This window comes from Misgurnus anguillicaudatus, chromosome 13 (assembly GCF_027580225.2).
Source record: "Misgurnus anguillicaudatus chromosome 13, ASM2758022v2, whole genome shotgun sequence".
NCBI classification, from domain to species: Eukaryota; Metazoa; Chordata; class Actinopteri; order Cypriniformes; family Cobitidae; genus Misgurnus; species Misgurnus anguillicaudatus.
The window spans coordinates 24,730,705-24,746,557 of record NC_073349.2 but is presented as its reverse complement, the minus strand read 5'-3'; the positions used below and the strand labels follow the sequence as shown (position 1 = coordinate 24,746,557).

Below are 15,853 nucleotides of genomic sequence, written 5' to 3'. Positions count from 1 at the left end.
GTAGATCCCTAAATAGCATACATTCATGCACAAACAAACACACACATTGGCTGTGTTTGGATTAGCGCACTACCACACATTATCTTTGCAGAACCCCTTCTGCACCATCTTAAAAAAATAAATAGTAGCTAGATGTACGGCCCTGTGATAGACCCTATCTGTGGCACAAGAAGCTTCAGCCTTCCCGTGACCCTTCACAGGTTAAGTTTGGAGAATAGATAGATGGAGTATCCCGTATGAGTGTATACTTTACAGTATGTAGTATGCAGTATAAAAGTATATATAAACACATCCAGATACACACTCACATATAATTCTCTCTCTGTCTCTCTTTAGTTCATTTTGTTTTATGCTCTTCAAGCACAACTATAGATTCTGGTTAAAGAGCACCTATTTCATTGCTAAAAAACAATGTGTTCGCGTTATTTATGGTTAAAAAACACATTATTTTACCAAACCTGATCTCACAAATTTCCGTGGTATAGTCACAGGATATTTTGCTCATTTTTTCATGACATTGTCACGGATCTCCGCATTTTTCCGTGGCCGTACCACGGACTATCTTTTCCGTGTCATTGTCACGGATTGGTTACTCAACTGTTTTGTCCTATTTTCTTACCATTGTCACTTCGGTTTAGGGTTAGATTTACATAAAATGACATTCTTACCAAAACCCAACTCTAACTCGAACGCCAGGCGACAATGGTTTAAAAATCAGAAAATATAAAAGAATAAATCAGAAAAAATAGTATAAACCAATACTTAAAGTGACATTCTTACACTAACACCAAATCTAATCTTTTTTTTAAAGTAACTCAAATATTAATGTGTACATTTATAAAGAAAAACGTTACTTTACTCGTTACTGTAGAAAAGTAATATTATTACGTAATGCACTTGTATGTAATGTGTTACCCCCAACACTGCTAATACACACTTACACACCAAAGGAAATGTAAAAACGTGAATTGGACAATAGGTGGTCTTTAACAAATCATTTCAAAAATTCGTTTTTCAAAAATTGCATGTTTCGCAAAATCCATCATCAGAAAAAAGCAATTTACAGTCTTTGTGAAAATCAATGGCAAGAATGTAAATCCAGCCTCCAAACTGGCCACCTCTTACAGTCAATCACATGAATGGGGTCATGTGCCAGAATGATATCGGGCAACCTTCTCTATCACTGTGATCATTCGGGTCAATGTTCCTTTTAAGTAAAACCTCCATCATTTAAACTCACTGGATTGGACTGCCACCTAGGAGATGACTTAAATCAATTCAAGTGTCCTGCTTGGACTCTAAGGGCAACTGAGCGTTTTTTCAATACATGGTGACAGTATATAACAATGCATTTGGGTATATGAAGTTATATTCTCTTAGCATAGTAAAAAGACCTTTTGATCGCTACTTTCTCTACAGTATCAGTACAAAATACAAACTCAAGTGAGACCCGTTTCCCAAAAGCTTAAAAAGATTGAATTATCGTGCCCTACACCTAAAAACAGAACAGCAGGGTGTCTAACAGAAGTTATTGCATTGTAGATTTACAGTACTGTAAATGCATACAGTATAAGTGAAGAGAGTAGAGGTATACAGAAAAGCCAAAAATGATGAAAATATATGTATTACTGAATTTTCCCTTATTCTTGTGGGAAACAGGTGAATTATATTGTGTAAGTCATAAATCCTCTGTTCTTTGTAAGGATTCAAATTAATATCTATACAGAGGAAGAAATATTGCTTACGTGGGATTCTGTAACACTGCGATATTGTTATGGTAATTTTCTCAATTTGCTCAATTATACTGAGAGTAAAGCTGGAGCCCACACAATTGTCAAATCACTGCCAAAAGTGCACAGATTTGAGATTTGACCTGGTTTTCATTCCCGACTCAATCTATTACTATTGTGTCGATTCTGACTAAAATCACTTGATTCAAGTTTTTTGACATCTCTATTGCTCTGCGCCGTTACAGAAAATATCTAATTTCTCATCTTTTCTGAAGATTTTGTACTTTTTATCTTTGACTTCCTTTATTCAGCTTTGTGCCTTTAAAGGTGCAATGTGTAAAATTTAGGAAGATTTTTTTGACAGAAATACATAACTATGTTTTCAGTAGTGTGTAAAGACCTTACATAATAAACAGATATGTTTTTATTACCTTAGAATGAGACGTTTTTATTTACATACACCCCTTACATGATTTTGGCTAGAGGGGACACAGCTACAGCTAAATCTCGGAAGATGTTGGGTTTATGGTGCAATTCGCGCATAGTTGGACGTTTGAACATTTGAGTTTACTCACTTCATTTACGCTTCACAGCCGCGCGTGAAATTCTAGTCATTCGTGACATTCACTCGGAAATTCACGTCATGGGAGGGGCTTCTGCAACTCTGCTGAGACTCCGCTTACTTCCTGTAATCACATCACTACTACAGCAAGGTCCTAATTGGTTAAGGCGGCGCGAAAATTTATCAAAGTTTTGATTTTTCAACTCGCGCATTTCCCACAGCAACGCTCAATTCTCGGCGCGCCTTCCGCCCGTACTGCGCCGCAGGATGCCAATTCGCGTCTTTGCCTTGACTTAACATCTAAATCCCTTGCGCTTGCCGCCTCTACCGTGTCTGGTGTGAACCCTGCATTAGGGTTAGGTTTGGGCGATTAAAACGAAAAACAGCAGTTCTGGCTTGATAGGATACAGCTACGGCCTAAAGGGCCGTTCACATTATAACGATAACTATAAAAAATATAGTTTTAAAAATCGTTTTGGAATAATTGACGACGGGCCATTGAATTATAAGAAAACAATGCACATCCAAGGTGGTAATACCGCAAATATGCATCACTTTCAAAAAATTCAAAGGACCGGAGTCGATCATTCTGCTTATACCACAGTTACCACAAAAATTGCTGTGAAATTGACTATGCATTTTATTCTACTACAGTACATTGACTATGCCAAAAGATAACTGTGCGTTCACACCGCCACCGGCGAGAGCGTCAAAGTGGCCGGAAGTCATTAATTTTTAATGAAAGCCGGTGGCGAGCAGCGGCATGGCATGGCATGGACGGTGTGAGCGTCGAGGAGAGTTGAAATCAGCTCAACTTTATGGTAATGAGCTATGACGTGGTTCAGCGGCAACCATACGGAAGGCGGAAACGTTCGGCAGCAACCAATCGAAAGGCGGAAACCTCCATTTGAGAGAGTCCAAAGAATGCATTCGCGCGTCAGAGCCTCCACTACACTTTTTCTATAGGGTTGTTGGTAGGGCGGCCAGGGCTTTTTTTATGCTCTCGCAGGCGGCGGTGTGAACGTACAGATTACACAAACTACTACATTCACTTTAGAGTTATGCAAACTCGGTGTTTGAGGACATCTGCTGGTTACCCGCTGTGAAAATGCAACAAGATGACCATATTAATACATTTAATGACATGTGAACAATTCCAAGCATTTTTATTAAAGGAAATATGCAATATTAGTTAATGTTTTTGAGGGTAAATGATTTGAGTACTGCGCCTCACGAGCAAATTAGCATAAAGTTATTGTTATCGTCCAGTGGTGTACAGGCTTATACAGTATAGTTACACGTTATAATGGGAACGGTGCATAAATCCCGTAAAATGTTAGGTTTAGGGGTAGATTTGGGCGTAGTATAAGAAAAAACAGCGCTCATGATCAGATTTTGGCCGTAGCTGAATCCCTTCTAGCCGCCGCCATGTTTCTATCAACAGAAGCCTTAAATGGACAAATGTTATACAGAGCGTATTTTGTCACTATGTTGTCTTAGACGATGATGTGTTTGACCTGTGGGGTTACCATAGTTTTACTATGCGTTTCGAAAAGGATGGGTGCCTTCGTAGGGAGCCAGTATTTGCAATTCACAATCTCACCACTAGAGGCCGCTAAAACTCCCTGACTGCACATTTACAGGTTCGCCACAAATTCAAATTCAGTCATTATTTACTCACTTTGATCTCCTGATTAGGCAGATTTGTGTGCAAATACTGCAGAGCTAGAGGCTTATGTCAAGATTTTTAATGTCAACTTTCAGTATGCTCCTCAGAAATATGGCACACATACAGCCTTGAAGTGGTAAAGATGATTTATTTTTTATACTTTTAAAGACGAATGGCTTTTAAAGCTTGAAAGCTTGTGCCGTGCAACTCCACAACCAGGATTTCTGTGATTTCTTTCTTTTGTGTTTCACAGAAGAAAGCCATACAGGTTTTAAACAACATAGCAGTGAATTAGATGACAGAATTTAATTAAAATTTTAAACCACTATATCTTATTTTTAAATCTCTTTCAGTAACTTCTGAGTCAGCTCTGGCTATTTTTCACGCCATTCTATTTGGCTTTCTCCATCCCACTATCTCAGCATATATATTCTGCTTATATATTATGCTTGCACCCCTATTCTTTTCAAAACTCCCTTATTTCCCTTTAGCTTTTTTTTAAATATCTCAGCAGTATCCTCCTTTTTTCTTTTCGATTTGCCTCTCTTACTCTTTTCCAGTTGCTCTTCTAATCTCTCCACACACACATTCACACACTGTCCCCACGATTGATTTCGATTGGATGGGGTGATCTAAGGGCAACCGCAGATCACATCGTTTTTATTTTCGGCTTCTTCAGTCACCATCACCCACCAACTCCCCCCCACCTCTATCTCTGTGTAATGCTCATTCGCTTGAGCTGCAAACTGCCTCAGTCAGCACATCATCTCCAGAGATGGAGGAAAGAGAGAGTGAGAGATAAAGAGGTAGAGATTGTGTAAAGTAGGTGGAGAACTAACAGAGAAATCCCATCATTCCCTGGAGGTGTGACTACACATATTGGTGGTATTTACCTTGTGTGAGCTTATGGGAATGCAGGATTGGGTTAATTTTGCATTAAAGTCACAATGAAAATGAAATTAAAAACTTTATTGGACTATTGTGGTATTTTTTTATAAATGGCTTATCTTTGAGCTTCATTATTAAAAAAAAAATGTAACGGTCCTCATAATCTTTAATCACAAACGCAAATCTCCCCCGTCCTAAAATTATCTCTCTTTACTTTCCAGTCACAAAAAATGGTGGAAGGGCGGGGCCGGGAAAAGATCACAGGGATTAGCAAAAAGCAAAAATATGACACAACTACCAACATGGCCATCCTTGCGTAGCCGCGTTTAAAGGAATAGTCTACTCATTTTCAATATTAAAATATGTTATTACCTTAACTAAGAATTGTTGATACATCCCTCTATCATCTGTGTGTGTGCACGTAAGCGCTGGAGCGCGCTGCGAGGCTTCGATAGCATTTAGCTTAGCCCCATTCATTCAATGGTACCAATCAGAGATAAAGTTAGAAGTGACCAAACACATCAACGTTTTTCCTATTTAAGACGAGTAGTTATACGAGCAAGTTTGGTGGTACAAAATAAAACGTAGTGCTTTTCTAAGCGGATTTAAAAGAGGAACTATATTTTATGGCGTAAAAGCACTTTTGGGAGTACTTCGACTCGGCGCAGTAACACCCTCCCTCTCCCATTATGAGAGTGAGAAGGGGAGCGGACTTTTCAGGCGAGTCGAAGTACTCCCAAAAGTGCTATTACGCCATAAAATATAGTTCCTCTTTTAAATCCGCTTAGAAAAGCGCTACGTTTTATTTTGTACCACCAAACTTGCTCGTATAACTACTCGTCTTAAATAGGAAAAACGTTGATGTGTTTGGTCACTTCTAACTTTATCTCTGATTGGTACCATTGAATGAATGCTCCAGCGCTTACGTGCACGCACACAGATGATAGAGGGATGTATCAACAATTCTTAGTTAAGGTAATAACATATTTTAATATTGAAAATGAGTAGACTATTCCTCTAACTTTGAAAGCTGCGCGGACGGACAAAAATTATAATATCCTTAACTGTTACAATCATAATGCTACATTTTATAATTTTTTTGATTTTATTTTGGCTAAATGTAACCAAAGCATGCTTTTGTGAAATTCACCTGATTACGAATTCAACAAGCATCTAAATTTTAAAGTCGCAATGAAATTTAAATGAAAAACTATATACATATATTTTTTAATATTGTGGTATTATTAACAAATGACTTATCTGTGAGCTTCATTATTTTTAAAAAATTTGTGTGTGCTCATAATCTTTAATCAAAAATGCAAATCTCCTCCTCAAAACGATCTCTCTTCACTTCCGGTCATAAGTATGCAGGTGGGTGGGGTCCGGGAAAAGATCGCAGCGATTAGCAATTAGCAGCACGACCCAACTTCAAACGATCCAATCAGATCTCGATGGACAAATTCAAATCCAGCCCTGCCTCATTTAATCTCAAAAGCCATTTCATTCGGATATACGTCACCACGAGGAAAATAAGGCAATCGCTACTTCTGTTTCATGGCGACTTTAAGTGGAGAATTAAAATATTCACAAGAAACGTCAAAGGTGAGATTGTAATAGTACGGCTTGTAATAATTCAGTGTTTTCATTTATTTTCATTGCTTTCCTTTTTGCTTCTCCATCACTCATGTTTACAGCTTGCTTTAGTATTTTCCTTCGACAGGAGCGAACACAACACTGCAGAGATGATTGTTTTCTCAAGTGGAGGGTCTGCAGGGGGATGAGAACCACAGATTGTTGTGTGCAAGTCAGACAAATAGAATACAAGTTGTTTATTTTCAGCCAGTTACTGAACCCTGATGTAATCACAATGTCCTGTAGTGTGATTTTCAATTCAGTCCAGAAAACAGCACCACTCCTCTCTTCTCTTCCTACTTTCCTCCTCTCTCATCTCCTCATCTCTCTTCATCTTTCCCATTTTCTCTTCTCTCCCCATCTCTTGCTTCATTTCCTCATCTCTTCCATTCATCTCCTCCGTTCTCCAATCCTCTTCTCCCCCCTCTCTACTATCCTCCTCCCATCTCTCGTCATCTTTCCTCCTTTCTCCTCTTCTCTTCTCTTCCCCTCTCTCCTCTCCTCCTCCCAACTCTCTTCATCTTTCCTCCTTTTTCCTGTCCTCTTCTCTCCCCTCCTCCTCTCCTCCTCCCAACTCTCTTCATCTTTCCTCCTTTTTCCTCTCCTCTTCTCTTCCACTCTCTCCTCTCCTCCTCCCATCTCTCTTCATCTGTCCTCTATTCTCCTCTTCTCTTGCCCTTCTCTCCTCCTCCCATCTCTCTTCATCTTTCCTCCTTTCTCCTCTTCTCTCCTTATCTCTGATCTCCTCCTTCCATCTCTCTTCATCTTTTCTCCTTTCTTCTCTTCTCTCCCGCCTCTTGCTTTCTTTCCTCCTCTCATCTCTCTTCATCTTTCCTCCTTTTTCCTCTTCTCTCTTTATCTTTTATCCTTTCTCCTCTCCTCTTCTCTCCCCCTCTCCTCCTCCCATCTCTCTTCATCTTTCCTCCTTTTTCCTCTCCTCCTCTTATCTCACTTCATCTTTCCTTCTTTTTCCTCTTCTCTCTTCATCTTTCCTCCTTTCTCCTCTCCTCTTATCTCTCTTAATCTTTCCTCCTTTCTCCTCTTCTCTTTTCTCCCACTCTTTCTTCTCCTCCTCCCATCTCTCTTCATCTTTCCTCTGCTCTTCTCTCCCCCTCTCTTCTCTCCTCTTCCCATCTCTCTTCATCTTTCCTCCTTTCTCCTCTCCTCTTTTCTTCCCCTTTCTCCTCTCCTCCTCCAATCTCTCTTAATCTTTCCTCCTTTTCCTCTCCTCTTCTCTCCCCCTCTCTTCTCACCTCCTCCCATCTCTCTTCATATTTCCTCCTTTTTTCTCTCCTCTTCTTTCCCCCTCTCTTCTCTCCTCCTCCCATCTCTCTTCATCTTTCCTCCTTTTTCCTCTCCTCTTCTCTTCTCTCCTCTCCTCTCCTCCTCCAATCTCTCTTAATCTTTCCTCCTTTTTCCTCTCCTCTTCCTCTTCTATCCCCCTCTCTTCTCTCCTCCTCCCATCTCTCTTCATTTTCCTCCTTTTTCCTCTTCTCTTCTCTCCCTTCCTCTTCTCCTCCTCCCAACTCTCTTCATCTTTCCTCCTTTTTCCTCTCCTCTTCCCCTCTCTCCTCTCCTCCTCCCATCTCTCTTCATCTTTCCTCCTTTCTCTTCTCCTCTTCTCTCTCCCTCTCTCCTCTCCTCCTCCCATCTCTATTCATCTTTCCTCATTTTTCCTCTCCTCTTCTCTTCCGCTCTCTCCTCCTCCCATCTCTCTTCATCTTTCCTCCTTTCTCCTCTCCTCTTCTCCCCCCTCTCTCCTCTCCTCCTCCCATCTCTCTTCATCTTTCCTCATTTCTTCTCTTCTCTCCCCCTCTCTTGCTTCCTTTCCTCCACTCTTCCATCCATGTCTCTTCATTTTTCCTCTTTCCCTTCTTCTCTTTTCTCCCACTCTCTCCTCCTCTCATTTCTCTTTATCTTTCCTCCTTTTTCCTCTTCTCTGTTCATCTTCCCTTCTTTCTCCTCTCCTCTTTTCTCCCCCTCTCTCCTCACCTCCTCCCATCTCTTTTCATCTTTCCTCCTTTCTCCTCTCCTCTTCTCTCCTCCTCTATCCTCTCCTCCTCCCATCTTTCCTTTATTCTCCTCTTCCCGCCCCCTTTCTTCTCTCATCTCCTTTCCACTCCTCTCTCCTTCTCTTTTCTCTTATATCCTCATTTCATTTCTCTTCATTTTCCTCTGCTTTCCTCCTTTCTCATCTTCACTCCTCCCCCTCTCTTCCTTCCTGTCCTCCTCTGCCCTCCTCCATTCCACTCCTCCTTTCTCTTTCACCTCCTCTCTCTTCGCTCCTCCTGTCTCCTCTCCTTTCTCCTCTTCTCTCCCCTCTCCTTTCCTCCTTTTTCCTCTCCTCCTCTCAATTTTCTTCATCTCCCTTCTTCTCCTTCCTTCTTTCTCATCTTCTCTCCTCCCCTTCCTTTCCTACTCTCCCTATTCCACTCCTCCTCTCTCCTTCATACTCCTTTTCTCTCTTCCTTTCTTCTCTTTTTCCACTCCTGTTCCCTCTTTTCTCTTTATCTTTGCTCCTTTCTCCTCTTGTTTTTTCTCCCCTCTCTCTGCTCCTCCTCTCATCTCTCCTTTCTCCTCTTCTCTATCTTCTCCCATTACCATTCCTATCTACTTTTCTCTTCTCTCCTCTTCTTCTGTCTCTTCTTCTTTTCTACTCTCATCTCTCATTTCCTTCTTTCACATGTTCTCTCCTTCCCCCTATTTTCTTTCCCTTCCTCCTCTCTCCATTCCGCTCCTTTTCTTTTTTCTCCTCTTCTCCTTTCCACTCCTCCTCTCTCTTCCTCTCTTCTCTCCTATCCTGCTCTCTCCTTTCCACTCCTAATCGCTCTTCTCTCCGAAACCCCACTCCTCCTCTCTTCTCCTCCCTTATTCTCTCTTTTACACTCCTCTGCTACCTTCCTTTCTTTTCTCCTTTACACTCCTTCTCTTTCTTCTCCTCCTCTCTTCTCTCCTTTACACTCCTCCTCTCTTCTTTCATTTCCACTCCTCCTCTCTTCTCTAATTTCCACCTCCCTCCTTTCCACCCCTCTCTCCTCTCACCCTGTCTTCTCTGCATTTGAATGTCTTATTCCATTCACGTTGCTTTTGGGAGAAGTAGCTTTCACACTGCAGAAATTACAAACAGTGTACACAGTCTCTCCTGCTGGCTTCAGGGCTGTGGTACAGTATATGGTCAGGTCATTAAAAGATTGTAACCCTCATGTTGTTCAACCTCCAAATATTGGGCCATCAATACAGAGCTAAACTCTGTGTACACAGATTTGGCTAATTGTAAGGGTTAAATACAAACAACATCCGACTGAAAACTATGCAAAAAGACTTTTGTAAGGCAAATAAAACCGGGTGCCTCTTTCTATGGTAATACATAGATATTTTTACTTGTTTTATAGCCCATCAGGTCAAATGTGTCAATTTGATTGCTTTCAAAACAGCCCACCACACCCTTAACAAGTCCCACAGTATGATATATCATTCCTGTCTGTAACCTACTAAGATAACTAACCATAGCAAGCCCCACTTATTAACCTAATTAGAGTAATAATCGACAAAAGCCTGTGTGAGGTCCTCAATATGATATAAAAATAAATGTGTGTGTGTTTTAATTGCCCATAATATCTACAACAATTCCCTTCCAGACATGTAATGAAGAGAGTGAGTGAGTGTGTGTGTGTGTGTGTGTGTGTGTGTGTGTGTGTGTGTGTGTGTGTGTAAGTGTGTTTCTATTACTCACATGGCGGATATTATAGGCCATTAGGATGAACCTCTTGTCAGCAGAAACCTGGAACTTCATGGACTTCAGATCCTACGTGAGAACCAACATTAAAAAACACGCATGAGATTTGATCATACAGGAATATTTTAGGTTCAAAACATTACCAAAGGTGCACCAAAAGGTTATTCACATGCAGCAAAGCCATAGAAGAACCATTTATGGTTCCCCAAAGAAACATTCAGTCAAAGGATCTTAAAAAAAACATTTATTTCTTGCCTTTTTATAGTCTAAGAAACATTTTCGACTATTTGTAAACAGAAAAGTTCTTCGGATATTTAAGGTTTTTTATATAGAACCATACAGCCAAAAATGGTTTTTCTATGACATTATGTAGCACCTTTACTTCTTAGAGTGAAGTTTGGATTTGCAAGAAAAACAAAATCTCCTTTACAACGATACACTTGGATGTTAATGGATGTTCAGGGTTCCCACACCTTAGTTAACTTCAAATTCAAGGACCTTTCAAAAACTTTATAGGTCCAATACCCTCAAATTCAAGGACTAAATGTGGGGGCACATTTCAAGTGAGAGCAAGGTTATATAGTGTTACCTTTTAAGATACATTATTACAGTTATCTTTCGAGGGAACTCGCGCTGCGTCACTGAGGTGACACTTTGGAGATGCCTCCAGGGGTAAGTGCGTCTGAATGTGTATATCAAATTCAACCAATGGTGAGGCTTAACGACAAAGACAGGGTGACGCGGAAGCCAGGAAGTATATCGCTATCTGAAATATTGTCAAAGACGGTGTTACAGGGACGCATGAAGTATGGCAAGGGAGACGCAGTGTCTCGTCCCTTCTAAGGGAACAACAGTTACATACGTAACCCGAGACGTTTTCATGTGTTAAACACAACTATGCAAAAAAACATTTTGGTATGAATCAACAATCGCATACAGAAGATATAAGCATTTAAGTGAACAGTTTAGCACGTGTGCTTAAAAAGTCAAAAAAAATTATGATATTATCCTACACTACACAGGGAATAATATGGATTTTTTCCAGAAAACTTCTTGCATAAAATAGATTCAAGCACTTTCAATGACCTGTATCTATGTATGTACATTTTCAAAAACTTCCAAAGGCCTTGATTTTTTCCCCAGATTTACAAACTTTTAAGGATTTCCAGAACCCGTGGATGTTTAACCCTCTGAAGTTCTTACTTGGATAGTAAGGCATAGGGAACATGACATAATGATTGACCACTTCTGAACAGAACGCACCCTGAGTCCATCATCTGTACGCAATGAATGCAGTGCATTATGGGTAATAGTCATTGTCTGTTGTTAAGGCAGTGTGAGATAGATCTTAGAGGAGACCTCTGTAGCATCTTGACAACAATCTCCCAAGCGGATGACCCATATATGTCTCTCTGTGTCACACGTCTGCAACGTTCAAAGGGCCTTGCTTAAAGAGTTTTTTTTGAAGTTTTAAGCAACTAAAAAAAGGGCAAAAAAGACCCAGCTTTAACCTCAGAACACTGTTTGCTTTAATTCTCGGCTCACATCTTTTAAATTCTAGCAGCCACTGAAAAGTCTCTTTCTCCCCTCACAGTTCCCTCTCGATGGATTGACCCATTTGTCGGGCTCCTATGAATAGGGGCTAATGGAGTTGTATGTCTTGTCCTGCTCGGATGCCTCGGGGAGGGGGGGCTTGTCAGTCTGTTGAGTGCTGCTTTACGCTGGTGGTCAGAGTGGTAAAGAGACGTTTGAGATGAATGCAAAAATGGTTGCTTGAATTCTGTTTACTGAGTTCAAGGGCATGGTGGATGAGGCAGATATTTTGCTGTCTTTATTTTGAATCTGTGAATGCATGCGTGGGAATGTGGGATGTCGGCACATGCTCACCAGGGTGCTGTTGTCTAGCAGTGTGGTTGTTAGGTTGGTGCTGAGATTGTGGATCAAAACGTGACCCTCACGTGTGCACAACGACACCTCGTTCTCTGAAAAACACACATCTAACTGAGTCATGTACTTTTAAGGCTCTAGCATTATGCAAGTATAAAATAGTTGTGACCCTGTCAGTGAAATCCAGGCTAAAGAGCATTAAAGTTTGATTTTCTAATCATTGATTTATTTCACATTGATTTCAATCTTTGACATGGCCTAAATCAGTCAATATTATGTCCCAGAATGTCATTGGTCATGCAAATAGTCCCCCCTCAACCAAGTCAGACCACTTAAACAGAATTTTGGATAACACAATTTGAAGGGGTGTTCATAAGATGTGTCAGGAACATGAAGGAGATTTTATGCACATTTATGACAACTGTAATTAAGTGTCATTCGTTTAGTAATGTCATTTTTAATGCAGATGTCACAGGGTGACTTCGGGCGGAACCAAAAATGGAGAGAAGAGGTTCCGCCCGGACATTTTTTTTTATGCATCAGTTTACTTCCTGGTTTCCAGGGCAACGAACGAGCCAAATTCACCACAGGTGCAACGAATTAGAGAAGCAAAATGTGATTGGAGGCTGAGGGACAGTGAAGCACTTAAAATAGCTCTGTTGGAACACAGAGAGAGGAGCGATCGACACGAGAGCAATGTACACGAGAGGTGACTGACACGGGGGAGCTCCTTTGCCAAAGGCAACACAAAGACACGCACCTTCTGAAGAGCCCGAAGGCTCTGTTGATCCGGGGATCGCTAAAGCGAGCGGAAAGAGGACAGAGCCACAGGAGGCGAAAGGAAGGAAAGCCGTGGATCTTTTAAAAGGAGCACCCCGAAGAGTGCATGTTGTGCTTAGTATCCCTGTTGTTGGTGTGTATGGAGCGCTGAGTTAGGCTCACCGGGTACGCTATTCTGGATTGTTGTATTGCTCTCTCTCTCTCGTCTGGATTATAGACTTACGTTGAGGAAGATACCGAAGACTTTATAGGTGAAAGGATTAAACGAATGCTGGTCTTGGAGGAAAGAAACGAAGGCAAGACGCACCGTTGTGAGTATACGTCTGCGGAAAAGTGTTGATGGTGGCTGGAAAACGCCCTGTCTGTGTATCTGGAATTGTTGTAGTGTGAAGGCAATCTAAGACGGAGAAATTACAGCAGTTGTGAGTAACGGAAACCTTCTTATGGGAGTGTTGTATATATATGTGACCTGTATGCTTCTCTGAGTGTTTCTGAAAGAGAGTGGAAGGCCCTACCCCTGAGCTAGTGTGGTGGGTGAGCCGAAGGGTCTGTGTGAGGAAACCAACTCCAGCGACGAAAACCAACACTAGGCCGTGTCACCATCGCTACATTCTCGTCCAGAGCAAAGTCAAGGAAGACGGGCGTCTAATGTGTGCACTGAGTGGTGGGTGAGTTTTTGATGTAGAAATTTTCACTTGAAGTGGTGCTGTGTAATGCTGTGTATTGCAGTGGGATTGCTGTTGTCTTGTCTGACGTATCCCCGCCTCCAGTCACTCGCTCTTGAGACGGCGAAGAGGCAAGAACGGTCCTGGAGTAAGACCTGTACATAATTATGCTGTGAGTGTGTTTCAGTCTTCAAATCACGGAGTGTGTCTCAAAGTATTTTCCCGGCTAAACGCTCGGCGGACTTGAGCTTAGGAGTGGCGGTGAAGAACTGTGTTACTGACGGTGCGTGAGTATCATCCATGATATTGTTCCCTTACCTGTGTCTTTTTGATCAACATAGAGCCTGAGGCGAAGGAGATCCGCCGGCCCGAGGTCTCGACGAAAGGGCGCCCCGGTCCAGTTTTCGATCGACCAACGGGTCTCGAGGAAAGGGCAGCGCTCGACCCGGTGAGCCGGCGTGACGGTTCTCGCCCCTCTATAGACCAACGAGCTCGCCGAGAGGGTTTTTGGCCCCCGGCACCTAGGAAACCACCGTCCAGTTGACGCACCGCATAGCCAGCCACCGTAAGTCCGCCCCCCTGTTCAGTGAAATATAACCTGTTAAAACTGCCTGATCGACAGGAAAGAGGAGTGTGTCGTGAAGATCTGTGAAGAGAGAGAGACAGCGTGGATGTCGAGATAACGTACTGTGAAGAGAGCCATACCTACCCAAAGCTGTAGTCAGCGACGAGGTGAGAGAAACCATTGGAAACCGATTCACTGTGCCCTGGTGTCCCAGCAGTCATCTGTGGAGAGAGAGAGACAGCATGAATGTCGAGATAACGAACTGTGGAGAGAACCATACCTACCCAAAGCTGTAGTCAGCGACGAGGTGAGAGAAACCATTGGAAACCGATTCACTGTGCCCTTGTGTCCCAGCAGTCATCTGTGGAGAGAGAGAGACCGCGTGACTGGCGAGATAACGAACTGTGGAGAGAGCCATACCTACCCAAAGCTGTAGTCAGCGACGAGGTGAGCGAAACCATTGGAAGCCGAGTCACTGTGTCCTGGTGTCCCAGCAATCATCTGGGGAGAAGGAGAGAGCAGGGAAGGAGAGTGAGTCGATCAGCGAGGAGCTGTGCGAGATAGGCGGTGAACCGCCTCGAGCGAGCCACAGGTACACGGAATAGGAACAAGCTCATACAAACACTGACTTTGATTTATTCTGCCTCCAGGAAGGAAGAGGAGCGCGCCACGGGCAGAGGGAACCAGAGGCGGGAGCCCGTTCCCCGACGCAACCCCCACCCCCCTGTCACTCACTTGCTCGTGGCCCCCCTGGAAGGCAGAGCCGGACTTTAGTTTTAATTTCCCTTTTTCCCAATCCCCAGTACTTTTTAAATATTTAAATAAATAAAGAATATTTTTATACTTACCTGTTCCTCGTTGTTGTCTGGTCATTGGGTTGGTTTTGGGGACCTCCTCGAGGTGGAAGCTTAGAAGGGGCGTGGCTTAAACATTAGCGGCCCGCCCTTGGCTTGTGACACAAAGATGACATTGTTTGAGATATCTTTGTTATGACAACTTGACATAAACCAGCACATCATAACTTGTTATGACAACTTGACATTACAGTGGTACAAATTGAATTTGTCATTAAAATGTCATCAAGTGTTAATACTCTGTCAAATAGTTTTAGAAAAGCATCATGAATATTTTTCTTGACCTCAACTACAGTGGTACAAATATAATTTGTCATTAAAATGTCATTAAGTGTTAATACTCTATCAAATAGTTTTAGAACAGCCTCATGAATATTCTTCAGTAATGTTTTCTTTTTAATTTCCTCCAGATGTTTAAGAAATAAAACCAATCATCCAATATAATAATAATTAAAATGTATAAAATTATATTTTATTGCATTTTGAGACCGATTCACCTAAAATTACATGAAAACAGTACATTAATGGGTTAAGCCATGCAGCGTTGGGTCCATATTGCTGGAAAAACTAATTAAACTAATTAAATGTTTTTTTTAGTTTTTTTCTTCTATGTGAGAAAATTTCAGAACCCTCTGTGTGAGGAGGAACAAGTTAGCTAGGTCGTTTCTTAAGTAGGGCTGGGTATTGGCAAGGGTCTCCCGATACTATACGTATCACCATACATGGGTCATAATATGATACGTATCACGATACAATAAAATGCGTTGCGTGTTGCAATACATTGCAATACTTTTTCTTTTTTTTAGCAAAAATGTAAAAAATAGAGCTGAACTTTTTAATTTTCTGCCATTTTCTCACTCCTGCTAACTTCTTTTCAAAATATCG

At 41.7% G+C, this 15,853-nt stretch overlaps 2 protein-coding genes across 7 annotated transcripts in view; both read right to left on the bottom strand.

Moving 5' to 3' along the window:
• The window catches only part of LOC129430595 (inactive dipeptidyl peptidase 10), an 84,063-nt gene that overhangs the window by 43,395 nt on the left and 24,815 nt on the right, over positions 1-15,853 (bottom strand). For 4 of the 6 annotated variants that reach the window (XM_055187949.2, XM_055187950.2, XM_055187951.2 and 1 more), the window contains 2 exons: positions 12,105-12,199; positions 10,215-10,286 (listed from right to left, as the gene is read on the bottom strand). In XM_055187949.2, the coding sequence (XP_055043924.2) occupies positions 10,215-10,286; positions 12,105-12,199 (167 nt within the window). Of the gene's footprint in view, positions 1-10,214; positions 10,287-11,762; positions 11,939-12,104; positions 12,200-15,853 lie in introns of those variants that run through there. The other 2 variants (XM_055187952.2, XM_055187953.2) reach the window with 2 other exon arrangements.
• LOC141369371 (uncharacterized) lies at positions 6,475-8,539 on the bottom strand. Its single transcript, XM_073875689.1, has 4 exons — positions 7,874-8,539; positions 7,570-7,742; positions 7,067-7,334; positions 6,475-6,979 (listed from the first exon to the last, which is right to left on the bottom strand). Exons 1-4 carry the CDS (start codon positions 8,130-8,132, stop codon positions 6,741-6,743), a joined length of 939 nt encoding a protein of 312 aa, XP_073731790.1. The 5' UTR covers positions 8,133-8,539; the 3' UTR covers positions 6,475-6,740.

What these genes read in the sequence shown, in the direction of transcription:
- LOC141369371 (XM_073875689.1), bottom strand. Translation starts at nt 8,132, where the DNA reads ATGGGAGGAGGAGAGGAGAGAGGGAGAGAGAAGAGGAGAAGAGAAAGG. An exon ending in AGAGAAGAGCAGAGGAAAGA is followed by an intron (nt 7,335 to 7,569) that starts TGAAGAGAGATG and finishes TAAAAGATAAAG; the next exon opens with AGAGAAGAGGAAAAAGGAGG. An exon ending in GGAGAGGAAAAAGGAGGAAA is followed by an intron (nt 6,980 to 7,066) that starts GATGAAGAGAGT and finishes TGGGAGGAGGAG; the next exon opens with AGGAGAGAGGGGAAGAGAAG.